This window comes from Corylus avellana, chromosome 6 (genome assembly GCF_965113065.1).
Source record: "Corylus avellana chromosome 6, dhCorAvel1.hap1.2, whole genome shotgun sequence".
NCBI classification, from domain to species: Eukaryota; Viridiplantae; Streptophyta; class Magnoliopsida; order Fagales; family Betulaceae; genus Corylus; species Corylus avellana.
In genome coordinates, this window is record NC_142495.1 from 16,187,029 (window position 1) to 16,209,248 (window position 22,220).

General features: G+C 36.3%; 2 protein-coding genes across 2 annotated transcripts; one reads left to right on the forward strand and one right to left on the reverse strand.

The window, feature by feature from the left end:
• Positions 1-241: 241 nt before the first annotated feature.
• LOC132188605 (large ribosomal subunit protein uL30y) lies at positions 242-4,723 on the reverse strand. Its single transcript, XM_088517735.1, has 7 exons — positions 4,527-4,723; positions 2,445-2,626; positions 2,273-2,370; positions 2,128-2,185; positions 959-1,038; positions 717-819; positions 242-642 (listed from the first exon to the last, which is right to left on the reverse strand). The coding sequence occupies exons 2-7, from the start codon at positions 2,622-2,624 to the stop codon at positions 427-429; spliced, it is 735 nt and encodes a 244-aa protein (XP_088373861.1). The 5' UTR covers positions 2,625-2,626; positions 4,527-4,723; the 3' UTR covers positions 242-426.
• Positions 4,724-6,780: 2,057 nt separating this feature from the next.
• Positions 6,781-9,220, forward strand: LOC148584941 (uncharacterized). Its single transcript, XM_088517601.1, has 3 exons — positions 6,781-7,641; positions 8,314-8,491; positions 8,838-9,220. The coding sequence occupies exons 1-3, from the start codon at positions 6,781-6,783 to the stop codon at positions 9,218-9,220; spliced, it is 1,422 nt and encodes a 473-aa protein (XP_088373727.1).
• The last annotated feature ends 13,000 nt before the right edge of the window (positions 9,221-22,220 follow it).

Below are 22,220 nucleotides of genomic sequence, written 5' to 3' on the forward strand. Positions count from 1 at the left end.
TTATAAATTTTCAGCTAATTACACTAACCGTTATCTTTACCTTTGGAGTTAGTCCATAGAGATAAGTTGATGCATTTTTAAATGACGTGGCAATTTGATATATTTTAAGCAGCAAAAAATAGTTTCATATAATACTTCCGACTGCAGGTAGAATCCATGATAAACAAGTCACAACACAAGTCATTAAAAACAATTTAGCACTACAGAGCACAGAAAAAATTGTAACAACTTTCTAAGGAGGTAAGAGCTTGCAACAAAACTTTCTGAAATTAAAATTCAGAAACAAAAGTGGACAATAAAAAGTTTCTTACTTAAAAGACGACATTTTATCTAACTTCAAATAAATTTTTAAGTAAAAAGAATAAAAATTGGAGTTGTAGATTACTTCAAGAGCCGAATCCTCTGACTAACAAATAGAGCCAAAGCCTAATTCATCCTCCTGATTAGCTCATTGATGTAGTTCTCACGATTTCCTGCATCTCCTCCCTCGACATAGTGGTTCCTTTTCTTCTTTAGACCACCCAAGGGTGCCTTGAGCTTAAATGGCCACAGGAAATTGTTTGCCTCCTTAAAGTGAGGTCCAACTGACATGATCTCATGGATGAGATCTTCCGTGCAGATAATGCCATACTTGCCCAGAGCCTGTGATGACATTATAGCATGTAAGCAACAAAGCATTTACTGGACCAAAACAGGACTAGCAGGAGAACACGAACCTGTTCAATTATGGAGTTGTCAATCAAAGCAGTTCTCTGCTTGTTCAATTTTCCATATCCCCTCTTATAAATCAGTTCTCTCACACTCTTCAAGTTGGGATATCTATTATCACGTGAATCCAATTAACAAAACATGGAACAAAAGTTTAACACATACAATTTCTTTTTTTTAAGAAACACATACAATTTCAATGAAAGCCTAATAGCATCAGTGGGGGAGAGAGAGAGAGAGACACACACACCCATAAGTCACGTAAGGCTCAACCCTATGAAGCATATTCATTGTGGCCTTGTTCACTTTCAAAAAGACACCATTGAAGATCTGTTTAAAAAAGAATGATCAAAGCATGAAGATGAAAGAAATAGCATTTTCTGTAAATAATGCACTAGATCAACCAGGAATATTGTTCCACAGTAGGCAAACAGAAATCATACCAAAACAACTTAAAGCCATAATGACAAACATGTTTAATTCCCCACTTAAAGCAGTGCCTACTAAATCATCATCACATCCAATTATTGATAACACTTGTTTTTAATGATTTTACCATATCCCTTAAGACATAAATTTCATAGTTTCAATACCCAATTATTAAAACTATGAAAAATAAATTTGGCAGATCACTTTAAAATGCAAAGTAATTCTATAAGTTCCTCGTGTCCCTCCAAAAATGAGGTGACTTTTAAAATTACCATTTGATCAAAATTCAATAGTGATCAATCACAAGCCTATTAGTGATTTTAAAAGTTACATCATTCTTGAAGGGACACGAGAGGAACTTCTACAGCATTACTCTAAAATGTAGGGTTTAATTTGAAGGCCCACAAACACCAAGGTATTGGTATCATTTATTTTTCAAAAGTATCATTCTGATACCTATGTAGGGCTGGAAATAGAATTCTGAATTTCTGACATAGTGCAAGAAAACAACATATCATGCCACATTGTAAAAGTAACCAAAGTTGGTTTCAGATTTAGCTTATTCAAAGCCTTTCAGCAATTGTAAAGAGATCTTAAGTTTGACACTGCTCAACAAGATACCAATAGGCATACTGTTTTAATTGATGTTTATTTAAAGCTCTCAAAAGCTCAAAACAAAAAGGTGCTTACACCAAAACAACTGGACATTAGAGGTTTCGGCTTCGACTGAAAGGGTTGTAGGCCTTGCCTCAACTCTCATGGAGCTTACACCTAAACACCTTGAAAAACAAAATCACTAGCACCACAAATACCCAAGACAATAAAGCCTTGAATCTGAACTCACCCTACCCTTCAAATAGGAATCATAACAAACACACACAAAATATATACAAAACCTCAGTACGCAGATATCATAATGTAACACCATTCCTTGTCTACAAGGGATTCATTTAATGCAGTACTCTCAAAGGATTAGAGTCGTTACACTACCTGTCTAAGACGCAAGAGTTGCAAAATCTTTCTCGTCTTTGGGTGCATGGCATTGATACTGTAAGTCCCAAGTTTAACAAATATAAGAACCAGCACATTTAACATTAAGATACATGTAACAGTGTAATCTAACATGAGAACATACCCACGAATACGAACGATGAACAATAACTTAGCCTCAGGGTCAACATAAAATCCTCCTTTCAACTTCGCCTCTCGCTTCAGTCTAATCAGATCCTTCTCCTGAATAGCCAACAAAACTCAATAATCAGTGAACCATCAAGCACCAAATGAGCGTACAAATAACTAATATATACCTGCTCCTCATACTCCTCCGCATACTTCTTGGCTCTATTGTAAATTAGCTTTCGGTTCTCAGTGTTCTTCTTTTTTGTCACTTCAAGATTTTGTTTCTTTGCCAAAGCCCAATCTTCTTCCCTCTTCCTCTTCTTTAAGAGTGACTCTGGAATCACTGCCTTGACTGCCTCTTCACCCATGTCTGCAGAAACAATATAAAAAGGAATGAAAATGCAAGTTCCAAGTTCACAACAAAAATTTCTTACTCATAAATTTTTTATATTTTTTTGATAAGTAAAGATGCATTATCAAAGCGCAAAGGGGCGCAACCCTAGTACACAGGAAGTATACAAGAGAGCGACTAAGAGGGAGAAAAATAAGAAGAAAACATAAAGAGGAAATCAGGGAAACTAATCACTAAGGGTGCTAACCAACCAGCAGTCCAAGTGAATAGGGTGTACAAGAAAAAGTGTGTGAGATCCTCAATATTCCTAAACAAGTCCTCAAAACATCTAGCATTTCTCTCAATCCAGATGCACCACATAAGGCAAAGAGAAACCATCTTCCACACAACAGCACTGCGAGCTTTGCCACCCGCCCACCAAGAATCATACAACCCCCTAACGCTGCCAGGCATCACCCAGCACAAACCAAACCGAGAGAAAACGGCATTCCACAAGATACGCGCAACCCCACAATGAAGAAAGAGATGGTCAACTGACCCCCCATCCGATTCACACATGCAACAACGGTTTATCACAACAATACCTCTCTTCCGAACATTATCCAAGGTCAAAGTCTTCCCAAGCACGGCCGTCCAAGCAAAAAAAGCCACTTTCGAAGGAGCCTTGGTGCGCCATAAACTCTTCCAGGGGAAAGGGGAGGGATCTTTAGAAGCAAGGATCCTCTAAAAAGATCTAACCTCAATAATTCTTACTCATAAATTTTTTAAACACCAACCATATGTTGACTGAAAAAAATATCAGCTCACGATCACTTCCGAGCATACACAATGAATTATTCCATTTCATTGCCTAGAAAATGGCTAGTAGAACAACAAAAGTTGGAATTCCACAATTTTTATTGTTAGGGTAATTGAAATAGTTGAATTTTTTAGTACTTCCATGTTTGAAAACCAAAAAAGCACATACTTCAAAGAAGCTATTTCATTCGGTCCTTTGAATCATCAACCATTAAGTGGTAAATAGACTAAAAAACAATTAGAAATTCATCATTCGCCGTAAGCAAGAACTTGTGAAGAATAACATAGAATAGTTATGTAATAAATTTTAAACTCTAATGAAAGTAAAAATGAATAACAGCTATATTTTTTTCTCAGATGGAAATAAAATGGCCAAATTGAACCTAAAACAAACTATATTAAGCACCAACAGAGAAATTAAAGGCAAAAATGAACTTTTGTAAAATCCAACTAATCATTTCCCATTTCACTTCACCACCAAGTAATTCCTTTTTACACATATTTAACTACTAGTGATTTCCCATATTTAACCACTAATTATCAACTCCAAATAAATAAATGAACACCCAAAGAAACATAATAATACTAAAGATTCACTATTCATGAATTTTTCACAGCAGCCAGACATGTGTCAAACTAGAAGTTCGCTTGGTCAATGCCAAGAAAACGTTGAAACCTAATCTCATATAAGCCTAACTCATTAATTTAATTTAATTTCGATGAAAGAAGTATTTCGCGTACTTATTATAACCCAAAATATATGTTTATACAAAAAAATAATAATGCAAGCCGATAAACAACATAAAACACAATGCTTAATTTTCCTTCAGTTTTCCTAGCAAATAGATGTGGAACAAAAACTTAAACGCAGATTGATCGAAACTTAATTTTCCCCGCAATCAAGCAGACATAAATCAAAAGCCAGCAAGCGTACAGCAAAATATAAACACCGAAAAGGCTTTAATACAGTTACGAACCCGATTCACCTAAACCACAGAACAAAACGAAAATAGAGAAATGTTTGAGATATAATGCTTAAAATTCACAAATCAGCACAATTGAAATCAAATGCCAGAGTCAGATTACGTTGAAGAAGCTAAGATCTCTGAAAGGAACTCACCGAACTAAGCTCTCTGAGCTCTGCGGAGGGTGGGACTCGAAACCTAAAGGCTAGGGTTTTCCCAGCGGACTAAGGCTGGCCGGGAACGGAACTAGGATTTTGTAGGGTTTGTATGCGCTTCGGCTTGGGTGATCCGACGGGGAAGATTTGTTTTCGAGATGAAGGTGGATCTTAGCCGTTGACTGGAGGGTTTTATGCCACGTATGTACTGTGAAAAATAAATGGCCTGAATGTGCCCTAAGGCCCAATTTGTTTTGTTTTTGTAGGGTTGGTGAAAAAGAATCCTTAGCTTTGCATTAAAATTTAAAAGAAACAAATCAAATACTAACACAAAAAGAGGCCTAAAATATAGAATTTGAATACTACTGTTAAGGACTCGTGCCGATAGTCGGGATAAATGAACTTTAGGCCAATGTGAATTGAAGTTTTTTTTTTTTTTTTTTTTTTTTTTTGACAAAAAGCTCTTTTGAGTTTTAAAAAATGATTGATTACTTCTTAGAGTAAGGGCCTGTTTGGGGTATTTGAGAGGCTTAAAAGTGTTTTTAACGCTTAAAAAATCCGTTTGAAGAAAAAAGTATTCGATTGGTAAAAAAATTAACAGTGCTTTTAAAGGTCCAAAAAGTCTAAAAATGGTCAAAAAGCATTTTTGGCAAAAGCTTCAAAATAAAGCTTTTGCCCAAAAGCTCTTTTTGACTTAAAAACTTTATTTCTCAAACGCAATCTCAAACAGACTCTAAGCCAAAAGAACAATTTGGTCATATTGTTTGTAAATGACACGGGTGTGTCCAGCAAGAATCCATTAACAATTTTCCAAGCTTCAGTCCAACTAAGAGCATGTTTAGAATTACATTTGAGAAATAGAGTTTTTAAGTCAAAAACAGCTTTTGAACAAAAGCTTCATTTTTAAGCTTTTGCCAAAAGTGTTTTTTTGGTCATTTTTAGGCTTTTTGGACCCTTAAAAGCGCTTTTAATTTTTTTACCAAACGAGTACGTTTTTCTTCAAACAGGCTTTAAGAATGTTAAAAGCACTTTTAGGCCCCTCAAACGCAATTCCAAACAAGCCCTAAGTCCACAAGCCCAACAGAATGCCAAGGCCCAAATTAAAGAAATTCTGATGCAGTCTAGAGAATTTTAGTGAATTCAAAAAATCATAGTCGTCCATTACTTCATCATTTTAAAAGCATCATAGTCGTTCATTACTTCATCAGAATCTTATCTTTCCAACTAAAAAGGTTTCAGATCATTTGGAGTCGTGTGTCAAAAGTTATGACCGTTTGAAGTGGAGTGGTCAGCCTTCTCGGAAATATGCATTAAGGTGGTTGTTTGTCCTCTTGTCTGCTACTCCACAAATTAATTATTGTTTTCTGCCATTATTACTTGTTTAACTTCATTAGATGCTTATCCTATGCTTATAGGGTTGTTCTAAGCTTATATAATACTTGTGTGTTCAAGTGTAGGTCGGACTAGAGTATTGTGTTAACTGGCTTTTGAGATGGGAGTTCTCATTGTATCTCTGTATCTCTTTGGTGTGAGCCTTAGAATGGTGAGTGTTCTAGTTTTATATCTCTTGTTATAATCCTTTGGGTGGTGATATTCTATATCCCTTTGATGTTATCTCTTGGGTGGTGAACTTCTATCTGTCATTTGAATGTGAATTTGTGTACTTGTTTTCCATCTCAATTTCTGTTCGGTATCAAATTGGTATCAAAGCTAAGGTTGCTCAAGTCTTGATTTCTATGGCTGCTCGTGGTCGTCGTGCTCAGGCTAACCAACCCCTAGCAGCTCCAAAAAGAGACCCGCGAGATATTGAAATGGACAACTTGAGGAGACAAGTCCAGCAGCTCCAAGAACGTTTACAACATTTTGCAGCCTCTAAACATGATGCCTCTCATCATGACTCGGAGGATGAAGTTTCCAGTGACGATGGAGAGAGAGTTAATCCTTTCCACCAGGCTCGTAATCACACCTCGAGTGATAGCACTCCACCTCATCCTCGAAACCTAAGAATTCATAGTGTCCATGCCATTATTATGTCAAGGTGGACATTCCAGAATTTGAAGGAAGAATGCAGCCTGATGAATTCATTGATTGGCTTAACACCATTGAGCAAATCTTTGATTACAAAGATGTTCCAAAACACCACAAGGTGAAGCTTGTTGCCATCAAGTTGAGGAAACGTGCTTCTATTTGGTGAGAGCACCTTAAGAAACAGCGGGAACATGAAAGGAAAAGCCGCATTGTGACTTGGGCAAAAATGAAGAAGGCTCTCAAGAAGAAGTATTTGCCAGATCATTATCAGCAAGATGCTTTTCTTAAGTTCCACAACTTTCGGCAAAACGAACTTTCTGTGGAGGAGTACACGGCAGACTTTGATTATTCTATGATGTGTAGTGATATTGTAGAACTGGAAGAGCAAATGGTAGCCCATTACCTTGGAGGTTTACGTTCCAAAATCAATAATGTTGTTCAGTTACAACCTTATTGGACTTACAATGATGTTTGTAAGCTAGCACTCAAGGTGGAGAGACAATTGAAGGAAGGGCATAGGAATACTTATCGACCTTTCAATCAAGGAGGAATCACCAACCGGGGGAGTAGTTTTACTGCCAAGACCACTCCATATCCCAAGAATGCAGCTACCAAACCAGCTAAGAGTGAAGCCAAACAACCAGCCAAGAATGAAGCTCCAGCAGGTTCAAATCGCTCCAATACTTCTAACTCAAGTAGAAAATGCTTTAAATGTCATGGTTTTGAACATATTGCTTATGATTGTCCAAATCGCATGATAATCTCACTTGTTGAAGAAGACTTGGAAGATGATGAGGATGAACCAGTTGATGAAGAGTCTGAGGAAGGCTTGACATATGCGGATCAAGGGGAGTCTTTTGTAATTCCCAGGATCTTGAAATCCACCTACACAGAAGAAGATTGGCTTCGGAACAACATTTTCCACACCAAGTGCACCTCTAGTGGCAAGGTATGTAATGTCATCATTGATGGGGGAAATTGTGAGAATGTGGTGTCTACAACCATGGTGGAGAAACTCAACCTGAAAACAAAACCTTATTCCCATCCTTACATGCATCAATGGCTTAAAAAGGGCAATGATATCCAGGTAACAAAGAAATGCTTAGTTCAATTCTCTATTGGGAAGAATTACTAAGATGAAGTTTTGTGTAATGTTGTTCCTATGGATGCATGTCATATATTGCTTGGTAGGCCATGGCAGTTTGATAGAAGAACTTTTCATAATGGTTTCAAAAACACTTATTCTTTTGAAAAAGATGGCACCAAAATTACTGTAGCTCCATTAAGAATGTTGACTACACCTAAACCTTCTAAAGGGGAGGGTAATAATCTACTTTCTACATGTGAAGTTGAGAGAGCTTTAACAGAATGTGGGGAAGGGTATGCTCTAATGGTAGTTGAAAAGAAAGACCCAATTGAAATTCCTCTTATCTTACAACCAGTTCTTGAGAAATTTCCTAATGTTATTCCGGAAGAGCTTCCACTGTGTCTTCCACCCATGAAAGACATATAGCACCACATTGACCTTTTTCCAGGTTCCGTTCTACCTAACAAGGCAGCCTATCGAATGAATCCAAGAGAGCATGAAGAGTTGCAGAGACAAATTGATGAATTGATCACCAAAGGCCTTGTGAGAGAAAGCATGAGTCCTTATGTTGTTCCAGCACTTCTAGTACCAAAGAAGGATGGTTCTTAGCGTATGTACATCGACAGTAGGGCTGTGAACATGATCACCATCAGGTATCGCTTTCCCATACAGGGGCTAGGTGACCTCCTTGATCAACTTCATAGAGCCACAATCTTCTCCAACTTGGATCTTCGTAGCGGATACTATCAAATTCGCATGAGAGATGGTGATGAATGGAAGACAACTTTTAAAACTAGAGATGGTCTTTATGAATGGATAGTCATGCCATTTGGACTCTCTGATGCTCCTAGTACATTTATGCGTCTCATGAATCATGTTTTTAAACCTTTTATAGGAAAATTTGTTGTTGTTTACTTTGATGATATCTTAGTTTACAACAAATCTCCAGAACATCATTTGGAGCACCTTCAACAAGTCATTCAAACTCTATGAGAGCAGAAGTTGTATGTCAACATGAAGAAGTGTCGTTTCTTCACAAATAGCCTAGTGTACTTAGGCTATGTTGTTTCTAAGGAAGGAATCATGATGGATCAGAGCAAAATTGAGGCAATCACCATCTGGCCTATTCCCAAGTCCCTTTCATAACATCAGAAGCTTTCATGGACTTTCATCATTCTACCGGCATTTCATCAAAGGCTTCAGCACCATTATTGCTCCCATCACAGAATGCCTTAAGGGAGGAACGTTTAAGTGGACTGAAGAAGCCCAAAAGAGCTTTGAACTTCTCAAGCAGAAAGTAACGGAGGCACCAATCCTTGTGCTTCCAAATTTCTCCAAAGTATTTGAAATTGATTGCGATGCTTCTAATCTGGGAATTGGTGGTGTTCTCAGCCAAGAAGGCAAGCCGCTTGCCTTTTTCAGTGAAAAGCTCAATGACTCTCAAAAGAAGTATTCCACCTATGACCAAGAATTTTATGTTCTTGTTCATGTCTTGGAGCATTTGAGTAATTATCTACTCTCCAAAGAATTTATACTTCATTCTGACCATGAAGCTTTGAAGTACTTGAACAACCAGTAGAAGCTCTACACACGACATGCAAAATGGAGTGAGTTTTTGCAAGCTTTTTCATTCTCAATCAAGCACAAGGTAGGTAAACTCAATCAAGTAGCTAATGCTTTAAGTCGAAGACACTCTGTACCTAATACCATGCAAGTGCAAGTTGCAGGTATTGAAGTTTTCAACCAACTTTACAAAGATGATCCTGATTTTGGCTATGCTTGGAAGGAATGTTCTAATGGTCCTAACAACCATTTCTTGCTGCAAGATGGTTTTCTTTCAAAAACAATCATTTATGCATTCCCCAATGTTCATTAAGAGAAGCCATTATCAAATAAGCTTATGGAGGAGGTCTTACTTGTCATTTTGGTAGAGACAAAACTTTAGCTCTTGTCCAGGAGAATTTCATTTGGCCTAAGATGGTACGAGATGTTGTGCAACACATAAAGCAATGTCGAATTTGCCACCTCGCAAAGAGTCACAAATAGAACACCGGACTATATATCCCATTGCCTGTTCCAAATGTCTCATAGGAGGATATTAGTCTTGACTTTGTTGTGGATTTACCCAGAACCCAAAGGAACAAAGATTCCATTATGGTGGTGGTTGATCGATTCTCAAAGATGGCCCATTTTGTCCCTTACAACAAAACTCTTGATGCATCTCATGTTGCGGATTTGTATTTCAGGGAGATAGTCAAGCTTCGTGGCATTCCCAAAACAATTACTTCCGATCGTGATTCCAAGTTCGTTGGTCATTTTTGGCGTACACTTTGGCGAAAGCTTGGAACTATCCTCCAGTTCAACTCTACATACCACCCTCAAACAGATGGTCAAACTAAAGTTGTTAATCGAAGTTTGGGAAACCTCGTGAGGAGTTTTGTGGGAAAGAACATCCATCAATGAGATCTTCTCCTTGCCCAAGCTGAATTTGCCTATAATAGGTCTACTAGTGGTTGTAGTCCTTTTGAAGCTGTCTATGGCCAAAACCCTATTAGCCCTCTTGATTTGGCTCCAATTCCTACAAACATTCAATTTAGTGGCGATGCTGCTGAATGAGCCAAGGGAATCAAGAAGCTGCATGAGCAGATTCAAGGTCATATTGAGAAGCAAAATGAAAAGTATCAAACACAGGCCAATAAGCATAGAAAGCCAATGGTTTTCAAAGAAGAAGATTTAGTATGGATTCATTTCCGAGAAGAAAGTTTTCCAGCTCAATGGTGATCTAAGCTCCTACCACGAGCAGATGGTCCTTTCAAAGTGCTCCAACGCATTGGAGAAAATGCTTACAAAATTGAGCTCCCTAGAGAGTATGATGTATCTGCCACTTTCAATGTATGTGACTTGGCACCATATGAAGAAATCGAAGAGGCCACAGACTTGAGGGCAAGTCCTCATCAACTGGGGGAGTATGACACATGTGTGTCCTGCAAGAGCCCATTAACATTTCCCAAGCTTCAGTCCAAATAAGTCCACAAGCCCAACAAAATGCCAAGGCCCAAATTGAAGAAATCCTGATGTAGTCTAGAGAGTTCTAGCGAGTTCAAAAACATCATAGCCGTCCATTACTTCATCATTTCGAACACATGCCTAGGTCTAACTTGAAGTTTAGAATCTTATCTTTCCAACTAAAAGGGTTTCAGATCATTTGGAGTCGTGTGCCAAAAGTTATGACCATTTGAAGTGGAGTGGTCAGCCTTCTCAGGAATATGCATTAAGGTGGCTGTTTGTCCCATTGTCTGCTGCCCCACGAATTAATGATTGGTTTTTGCCATTATTACTTGTTTAACTTCATTGGATGCTTATCCTATGCTTAAAGGGTTGTTCTAAGCTTATATAATACTTGTGTGTACAAGTGTAGGTCAGACTAGAGTATTATGTTAAAAAACTAGTCTTTGGCTTTTGAGAGGAAAGTTCTCCTTGTATCTCAGTATCTCTTTGGTGTGAGCCTTAGAGTGGTGAGTGTTCTAGTTCTATATCCCTTGTTATAATCCTTTGGGTGGTGATATTCTATATCCTTTTGGTGTTATCTCTTGGGTGGTGAACTTCTATCTGTCATTTGAGTGTGAATTTGTGTACTTGTTTTCTATCTCCATTTCTGTCCGGTATTAGTAAAGCTTACAGAATATGTTATAATCATAAATACTAACATGTACCTTTTGTCCATGTTCCGTCCATTTTTTAAAGGAGATCCCCGTCAACATGCTAAACAATACAATACATGCCCTATATGGATTATTAATATTATTTTTTAAAAAAGAAGCTTAAAAAGAAAACCAAATAAAAAGTTACTTTGTCCAAAATACAGGCATCTAGCTTGAGCCAACCCCAACTTGCAAAATATGAATGATCAAAACCACCTGCAAAGGCCCCTGACTAGGGTGAACCATCCCATGGCCCTTGGAAAAAACAAAACAAAAACAAAAACAAATTTGGGGGTGGTTCGGCCATCCCCCACAATTTCAAAAAATAAATAAAAAAAATTGTTTGGAGGGTTCACCCCTTGGAGGTAGCTGAACAATCCCCAAAGACTATGGAGGTGCTTCGCCCACCCATAAATTAGCCATAGAAGGTGCCAAAACCACCTTCAAACCAAATAGGGTGCAAAATTTATTTGTTTTTTTTTCTTCGTTTTTTGTTTTTTTTTCTTTTTTGAATAGAAATTTTCTCCAAATCAGTTTGGATGAAATTTCCTCGAACCTACTTCAATAAGTGCCAAGTGTCATATCTCACATATTTTATTTAATATTTTTAACAGTTATTTATTGTCATTTTACTAACCTAGAAACCTAAACATTAATTTTTTAGAAACCCAAAGATTTTAAGTGACACTTGTCACTTATTGAAATAGGTTTGAGGAAATTTGTGTCTTTTTATTTTTTATTTTTGGAAAAAGTACACTTTACCCCCAAAGTTTGAGCCGATTTTCAATTCAACCCCCAATGTTTCAATTTTTACAATGCACCCCACCAAAGTTTGTCTTCTCTGACAGAAATATGATCACGTGACCCGCACATGATCACTTAAGCTAATTCCTCCCCCAAAATGCCCCCAACCCCCATCTTCTTCATCAAAGACCCTGTAACATTGTCTTCTGGGATTACATATAACCGTGAAAATGGCCGAAGAATGAACTTTAAAAATCAAGCACTGTAAATTTATTGAATTAACAAGTACTGATACCTAATTAAATCATGGCAAAAATGGAATCCACAAACTCTCTTTCTGAGTAAAGAAAAAGGCATATCATGTTCATAAGTAGCTTGACAAATAAACCTCTTGGCACATCCAAACGAAGATAGTTTTCCTCCAAACTTCCTCCAACTCAGTCTATAAGAATGACATATGTCATTTGAACATGTGAGATGCATATGTTTTTTTAATAGTAGAAAAAAAGTTGGAATAAATAATTTTAAAAACTCATGTGCATCTCACATGTAATTAAAAAAAGAGACACATGTCATTTTTATAGACTGGGTTGGAAGAAGTTCCTCCAACCCAATTTGGAGGAAAACTCTGCCCCATCCAAAAATCTCCAGCAGCTTCAATTCTAAAGAATATCAACTCTCTTGCACCAAATATCAATCTGTTCTAAAGCCAAAATACACAAACTATATATGTTATCACCACTGTGAACCGAACAAAAAATCTTTGGCAAAATTTAAAAAAATAAAATAAAACCCAATTTCAGAATATAAAATCTAAATTCAACCAGAATCCAAAAGAAGATTAGCAGCAAAATATCAGCCTCACTGTTTAAGCAAGACCCAGATGAAGAAATTACATAAAAAAACAAAGGAAGCCATAGAATCACAGCTTTTGCTTTCCCAAAAAAAGACGAGCAGAAAAATATTAGCCTTACTATTGGAGGAGACCCAGATGCAGAAATTGTATAAGAACGAAAAAAACAAAACAGAGGAAGTTATTAGACAACTTAGTTGAGAGTTGTCTACATATGCACATGTATAAAATGTATTTCAGTTTGTAAGTTTGTTATTATAGTTGCAGTTAGTTACAGTTAGTTGGAGATTAGTCGAAGTTAGTTGTTAGCTAAGTTGTTAGCTGCAGTTAGTAGTTAGAAGCTTGTTAAGCTTATGATCAAGTATATAAACAGTGTATTTCATCATTCTTAATAGGTAAGTTGAATATACAGAAAGTTCATTCAATCTCTCTGTTTTCAATCTTAGTGTTCATCTAGTTTTTGTGCTTGTTGTTCTTCTTCCTTTCTTCTTTGCATTCAATTGTTACAGATTGCAATGTTTGACATGGTATCAAAGACATGATCACACATGTGATTCTTCTGCATTTTTAGTTCATCTTCAAATGGCAGGCATTCCACATCTTCTGCTCATCCAAACATTCCATCTCCTGCTGTAAATCCAAATGATTTTTTAGCTTTAATTGCAAAAAATCATACACACACTCTTCCAAACAATTTGGAAGATAATCTTCCAAACAATTTTTTCAATCTTTTTGTAATCACTCATCCCATACATTCATCCAGTCCTCTTTTTCTCCATAATGGAGATAATCCAGGACTTTTGCTTGTTCCTCAGCCATTGGCAGGAGAAAATTACAGTACCTAGAGCCGCTCAATGCTTGTTGCTTTGAATCCAAAGAACAAGATGTGTTTCATTAATGGTTCTTTTCCTAAACCTTCAATGTTTGAGAGTTCTTACAATGCCTGGATTCGTTGTAATGACCTTGTTGTTTAATGGATTCTCAATTCCATTTCCAAGGAGATTTATCCTACTATTATATACATCACATCCTCTAAAGTAATGTGGCAGGATCTTAAGGATCGATATTCACAAAGGAATGGCCCTCGAGTCTTCCAGCTACAGAAGGCCATCTTAGTGGTTGCTCAGGAGAATACTTCTACACGTCAATATTTCACTCAATTTAAGACTCTTTGGGAAGAACTCAATAACTATAGGCCTATTTCTATATGCAACTGTTGTCATTGTGGTCACATGAAATCCATTCTTGAGCTCTATAGCCAAGAACGAGTCTTGCAATTTTTGATGGGTTTGAATGACTCATTTTCTGCTGTTAGAGCTTAGATTTTGCTAACAGGTCCTCTTTCATCCATCAACAAAGTCTTTTCCCTCATCATTCAAGAAGAAAAACAAAGGGAAATAATTGCAAGTTCCCCTAGTCATGATACTTCTTCTACACTCATGACAAAATCACTCATGCCTAACCCTATTGCCTCATACATCATTCCTCATGAACCTGCTGTATTCATGACCAAAACCACACCACCAGAGCCTAGGTTTGCTAAACAGAACTTTAGGAAGGATCATCCTATATGTTCTCACTGTGGAGTAGCAGGTCATACTATTGAGAAGTGTTACAAAGTTCATGGCTATCCATCTGGATTCAAGTTCACTCGAAACAAACCCAACCAATCTATTCAACACTCATCAAATCAAGTGTAGGGTACTAATTTGACTAAGTTTCATCAATTGAACAATCCTCCTCTGTTGACAATGATTTCTTAGCAGTGTCAGCAATTAATGGAATTGTTCCAATTCAAATTTTCTTGCACATAGACTATGTGCCGGGAAATAATTGTCTTGGCTTCCTAGCACATAAATTATGTGCCATTAAAATTTCCTGGCATATAGTTTATGTGCCAAGAAATAATTTTCCTAACATTGAGATTGTCGAGCTATACATTATGTCAGCAATTAAACATCAATATGGGTTTTCTTGACATTTAAAACCGGTTTGCTAGCATTTAAAAAATGCTACTAAGTACTTTTTTTTTTCTTTTTTTTTTTTTGTAGTGTATATGAGTTATTAATAGTATTTAAAATTACACATTTAAAAAAAAAAAAAATTATTTTTTTAGAAAGCAAACAAAAAAAACTTAGAAAACAAAAAGAAGGGAAAACTATACTTTACCCCCCAAAGTTTGAGCTGATTTTCAATTCGGCCTATTCGTTAATCGCTGCCATCTTCTCTGATTTTAATGTGATCAAGTGACCTACACGTGATCACTTATGCTGATTCATTCCCCAAAATGCCCCCAACCCCATCTTCTTCATCAAAGTTCATTCTCTGGCCATTTTTACAGTGCTTGATCTTCGTGAGCCAGCTAGTGGTTTAGATCAGCCTACAATCAGACCAGTTTGGTGTAAACTAAGTAGCCTTCTGTTTAGTTAAGAGCCAACTAGTCCATATCATTCAGATACAAGAATGAAGGAGAGTTTTTATAGCAATGCAGAAGAGAGTAAGAGCGTCCCCTATGGGACATCTGATAAAATTGGAATGCGCAAGGATGACACGCATAAATCGAGAAATCTGTCATAAAATCTGCGATTCTATGGTGTCAAGCATTGCAATCTGTAACAATTGAATGCAAAGAAGAAATGAAGAAGAACAACAAGCACAAGAACAAGATGAACACTCAGATTGAAAACAGAGAGATTGAATGAACTTTCTATATATTCAACTTACCTTTTAAGAACGATGAAGTACACTGTTTATATACTTGATCATAAGCTTAACAAGCTTCTAACTACTAACTACAGCTAACAACTTAGCTAACAACTAACTTCAACTAATCTTCAACTGTAACTAGCTACAATTATAATAACAAACTTACAAACTGAAATACATTTTGTACATATGCATTTGTAGACAACTCTCAACTGCGTTGTCTAATAATACTCCCCCTCAAGGAGGATTGCAAATGTCCTTGACAGACAACATGGAGAGCAAACCGATGAAGTCTTTAAAACCAAGTCCCTTGGTAAAAATGTCTGCCAACTGATGTTGGGAATAAGATAACAGTCAATCTCTATATGCTTGGTTCTCTAATGGAAAACATGATTTGCTACAATATGGAGAGCAGATTGACTATCAGAGAAGAGTAATGCAGCCTTTGGATGAGAGACCTGAAACTCTTTAAGCCAAGAGAACAACCACATGAGTTCACAACAAGTAGAAGCCATTGCGTGGTATTCTGCCTCAACAGAGGATCTAGAAACTGTTTGTTGCTTCTTAGATTTCCAAGAAATCAATGAACCACCAATGAAGATGCAAAATCCAGTAATATACCTTCGAGTATCAACACACCTTGCCCAATCAGAGTCTGAAAAAGCGCCTTCAACTGAAAGTCCGAAATTGTTGGAAAGAATAGACCTTGTGCAGAAGAACTCTTAACATACCTCAAGACTCTTGTGGTAGCATCTAAATGTGATTGTCTTGGTTTATCCATAAATTGGCTTAGGATTTGCACTGAGTATGTTATATCAGGTCTGGTAATAGTGAGATAGAGAAGTCTGCCAACTAACCTCCTATAAGAGGTAGAATCCGATGAAAGAATGCCTTCATCTTTTGACAATTTCAAATTCTGCTCAATTGGAAAACTAACTGGCTTAGAAGCAAGTAACCTAAATCTTCAAGAATCTCTAAGGCATATTTTCTTTGGCATACAGAAATGCCTTCTGTGGACCTAGCAATCTCGAGTCCTAGAAAATATTTCTAAGGTCGTAAGTCCTTTAAACGAAACCTATCATTCAAGAGAATGATGAAATCAGAAACTGCTTTTGGATCATTGCTAGCTATGGCAACATGATCAACATAAACTAAAAGATCAATATAAAAGGAACCTTTGAGCCTTGTGAACAGAGAATCATCAGCCTTGGATTGAGCAAAACAAAGATCAATTAATGTTGCAGAGAATTTGGAGAACCATTGTCGGGAAGCCTGCTTCAAACCATACAATGATTTAGCCAGTCAACAAACCATACTCTCCCACTTGCTGCCAAAACCAGGAGGCATAGTCATATAGACTTTTTCATCTAAGTCCTCATGCAAGAATGCATTATTCACATCCAATTGATGCAATATCTAACCTTTAGCTGCTGCAAGAACTAAGAAACATTTCATTGTTGTTATCTTGGATACAGGAGAGAAGGTTTCATGATAATCCAACCATTCACATTGAGTGTACCCTTTGGCCACCAACCTAGCCTTGTACCACTCAATACTGCCATCAGATTTCTGTTTTATCTTATACACCCATTTGCAGCCAATAGCCTTCTTGTTTGGAGGTAATGCGGTAACTATCCAAGTCTTGTTTGCTTCAAGTGCTAAGATTTCAGCCTGCATAGCCTCACGCCAATGCACATCCTTAATAGCTTGATGATAGAACTTAGGTTCAATGTTGAGTGAGTGCTAAGGCAAAAATGTTTATGAGAACGAGACAAGTTATCATTGGAAACAAAATAAGACAATGGATAAGATTTACCTGAATTAGTAGACATTGCAATAGATGGGGGTGGAGAAGATGAAACAAATTAATAATGATAATCCTGCAAGTAACTAGGTCTGGTTTTGATCCTAGTGGATTTTTTAATGGATGGACAGGACAATTGACTAGGAACAGAAGAGGGAACATAATAAGATGGAGGATTTGGTTCAACAGAAGGTGTTGAATCTGATGAGGTATTAGGTTCAGAAGTAGGTGAAATGAATGGCTGTGAGTAGGGGTTTGTTATGACTAGCTATGGTTGAGGAATAGGAGATGAGATTGACATTGCTGGATTAGGAGGAAAATCTGAGATATCAAATGTATCAGAATTTGGAAAATGGATGGATGAAAGATTGGTGTTATCATGAGCTATAGATAATGAATGATCTAAGTGAGAAGTAAAAGGAAAAATGGTTTCATGAAAGATAACATGTCTGAAAATGATGACAGAATGATTATGAAGACTAAAAAATTGGGAAAAATCCAATTTACCCCCCTGAAGTTTCAGGGGTTTTTCAATTTGAACCTCAAAGTTTAAAAATTGGCAGTGTACCCCCCAATGTTTCAAAAATTTTCCATTTAAACATTCAGTTACTAATTTCCGTCAAATTAGATGGAAATTTATGAAATTACATAATTACTCTCAGGCTTTTTTTTAAAAAAAAAAAAAAAAAAAAAAAAAAAAATTTCGTCCAATTTAACGGAAATTAGTAACGAAAGGTTTAAATTGAATTTTTTTGAAACATTAGGGGGGTACATTGCAAATTTTTAAACTTTGGGGTTCAAATTGAAAAACACCTGAAACTTCAAGAGGGTAAAGTGGATTTTCCCCTAAAAAATTTATAACCATTCATGCCATATGGATATCTTATGAAAATACATGGAATAGCTTTTGGATCAAACTTGGTTCTATTTTTAGATATAGTTAACACATAAGCTAAGCATCCAAAAATTTTGAGATGAGAATATGATGGGACTGCAGAATATAGCAGCTCATGAGGTGATTTGTTTGAAAGAAAGAGTGTAGGTATTCTATTTATAATGTGAGTGATTGTGAGTATGCAATCTCCCCAAAATTTTAAAAGAAGATGTGATTGAAATCTTAAAGCTCTTGCAACATTTAGTAGGTGTTGGTATTTTCTCTCAACTATGGCCTTCTGTTGTAGGGTTTCAACACAACTAAGTTGATGAATGATGCCTTGATCAGAAAAATAATCTTTCAGTTACATTTAGCACCATTATCTGATCTAAGACACTTGACTTTAGTTTGAAACTAAGTTTGAACAAGTTGAAAGAAATATTTGATAATGGAACTAGTTTGAAATTTGTGTTGCATCAAATGAACCCAAGTAAACCTTGAATAGTCATCCACAATTGTAAGAAAGAAAATAGAACCATTTATTGACTTGGTGGCCAGAGGACCCCAAATATCGCAATGAATGAGATCGAATGCTAACAAAGATACATAAGTGCTAACTGAAAAAGGAAGCTGATGTTGTTTGGCCATTTGACAAATTGAACAAATGCTATCAAATTTACATGGGATTGCAGGAACATGCTTTTGTAACAACCTTATTCTAGATATGGAAAGGTGCCCTAGTCTATAGTGTCAAACATCATGTGAGGATTGTTTGATGGAATTAAAAGGTGCATGTTGTTGAAAGGAAGGAAATGATGCAGCTTGGGCATGGGTAGATACCTTGTTCTCTTGCAACAAGACAAATAAACTAGCTTCTTCCTTACCCACCCCAATCGTTCTCCAATGGTACAAATTCTGTATAAAACAATATCCAGTAAGAAAGATGAGACAACATGTTAGATTTTTAATGAGTTTGCTAGTTGAAATTAGATTGAGGGTAAAAGATGGAACACATAAAACTTTAGTCAATGTAAGATTGTCTGAAAGTTTGACAGTTTTGCCTATGTGTGTGATAGATGCTATAGATCAATTAGGTAACTTCACGTGTTGAGACTATAGCTGTAATTGAAGTAAAAATGTGATCAGTTGCACCAGTGTCTATAATCCAAGAGGTAGTTTTCTGTTTTGAATGTGGCACAATGTTAACAAAGGAACCAGAAAAAACAAAGTATTTAGGATTGAGGGCACATAGGCTATGTGCCAAGAAAACTTGAATTTCTTGGCACATATTCTATGTGCCAAGAAACTTGAATCCAGTATAATATATATTTTTTTAATATATTCACAATATAATCACCAATAAAAATTTTTTTATTTAATGGTGAATTTAAGAACCACATCACATTTGGGAGGACTCTACTCCTCCTTATATCATTACTCCATAAAGTGCTAGTGCATTATACAAAACAAAATCAACTAATGGTCACTAATGATCCAAAACAAAAGTAGATTGGTCACTAATGGGAGTGCACAAGCCATTTACGATGTTGTATGTAATATTTGATATAATTACATATTTAGTTTCCTATTAAAGAAGACATGTTTTCTTCAACCCAATGGATCATATAAAACAAAAGCATATTAAAAAATGGGCAATCCAAAGAAGGTGGGTGATTTCTTGGTTGTTGATACTTGGGTTACTTGTAATGCACTTGTGTTTTTCCTTGATAGTGTTTTTCCCAGAGCGAGGTCACCTTCTGCTTGGCATAAATCCAGCCCATTGACTATAACCTTCAACAAAAACAACAATATTTTATTATTTAGGGTTTACCACGATAATTTAACAAATCGCAACTTTTTTGAGGAGATTTACCAAAATTGATGTCACATGCACTCGAACAAGATTTACCAAAATTGATGTCACGTGCAAGCTTCCATTTATGACTCAACAAAGGCAAGACACAATAGAACTCCCCTACATAAATTCTACCTGTATTGCCTATCAACTGCACCAGCCAAGTAATTACCATTAGCAAGATTGACTTTGAGAGAAAGAAACATGAAAAAAAAATTAGTTCCAATGATGAAGCAATACTTCAGTAACATCTCTCTTGATTGCACATTTGTCCTCCATGTTATCTTTTCAGAAAAAAGCTGCAAGCAAATAAAGAAAAATGTGAAAGAGTGAAAGAACTTGCACCAGAAATAGTCGAGTAATGTGCAGATTTCTCAGCACAAATTATTTGAAGCTCCACTCCAAGAGAGTAGAAAATATTAATAACCAACGAAAAAATGAAAAAGCACTCAATTTTTGGCATTTAAAAAAAATATGCCACCAAAATGTAAAAAACTTGGTATTTAGAATAAATGCTAGGTAAAAAAAAAAAAAAGCCAAAAAGACCAATTTTTGTTGTAGTGATAGAACATGTGTCCCTTTTTGAAAGGCATTGACGTGTAGATCCATATAATTATGGATGAAACCTATACATAAGGTGCATGTCGGTATTTAGGATGATGACAGGTACCACTTGTAACACTTTTTGAAACCGAGATGGCTATTTGATTATGGCCCTTACCATAAGTACCAAATCAACATTTAACCCAAAAACAAATTTAGGGTAATTTCAAATCAATTGTCTTCTAATATCGTCGCTAAAACTCCTTCCCCTCAAACGCCATCCAAATCTCTTAATCTTCCCTCTATGCTACCTAGCAAATTTTCGAATAGTCACCCAAATTGTTGATTTCAGTCATCTTTGTGACATTTCAATGCCTTTGTCATCATCATTGTCTTTGTCTCCCTCACCGCTGCTTTTCGTTGCAGCAAAAAGTTGCCACCTACAAAGGTAAGGAAATAACACCTTTGTTGCTTTCCGTCGTCATTGCTTTCAGTTACTATTATTTGTATTTGAGTAATTTGTTAATGCATTATAGCACTCACATTGGATTAGCCATATATGACTTTTATGCAAAATGGCTAAGCAAATGAATAAAAGTGTCTCCACATCAGCTTACGTAAAATAAATGCAAAATGCATTTTTAACTCATTTGTGAACAGTACACCGCTACATGTAGCGACACTGTTTACCAATGCATTTAATATTTTATTATTTCTCTCTCCCCCTCTCTCTTTTCCAGAAACTTCAACATTTCGTTTCTCACTTTATTTCTTCCTCTCTAGTTCCTCTCTCTCTCTCTCTCGTTCTCGCCCTTTCGCTCAGCCACCCCGCCTCCTCATCCTATCGCCTCCTTCGCCGGAATGTGGCTGTTGAAGTTGAGTCCATTAAAGCATTTTTAGCAGCCTCACCAAATTTTACTCACCAAAATAGCCAAAAGTACATTTTTTTTTTCTATTTTAACAACTCATTTTTTTAGAGCACCCCAGTAGCCTCACTATTTTAATAATCCACTTTCACTATTCCATTTAAATATTCTTTTTCAAAATATTAGTTTATTCTTTTTTAACTATTAAAGAGAAAGAGAGAGAAACAAAAAGCAAAAACGAAGAGGGAGAAATGAATTGTTTAATCAATAAGTGAGTGAATAGTCCTTTTTTTTTATATTTGGTGAGTACTGTTCACTTCACTATTATTATTATTTTTTTTGTTAAAGTATTGAGTCTGAAAAGTGAAGATTTAAGCCACTTTTGTTAAATTGCCTCACCAAAATAGCCAAAAAATAGTTTGGTGAGGCTGCAAGAAATGCTCTTATAGATTGTGTTGTTAGTGGGTCAGCTTGTTAGTAGGAGTTATAGTCCACTAAGGAGGGTTAGTGGGTCAGAGTCCTGTATCTCAGTTACAAGCATTAGGTCATGGGTACAACACTATGTTAGTTGGTCAGGAATTACATATTTCTTGTATTTAATCTTCAAGCTTTACATAATGAAATCATCCAAAA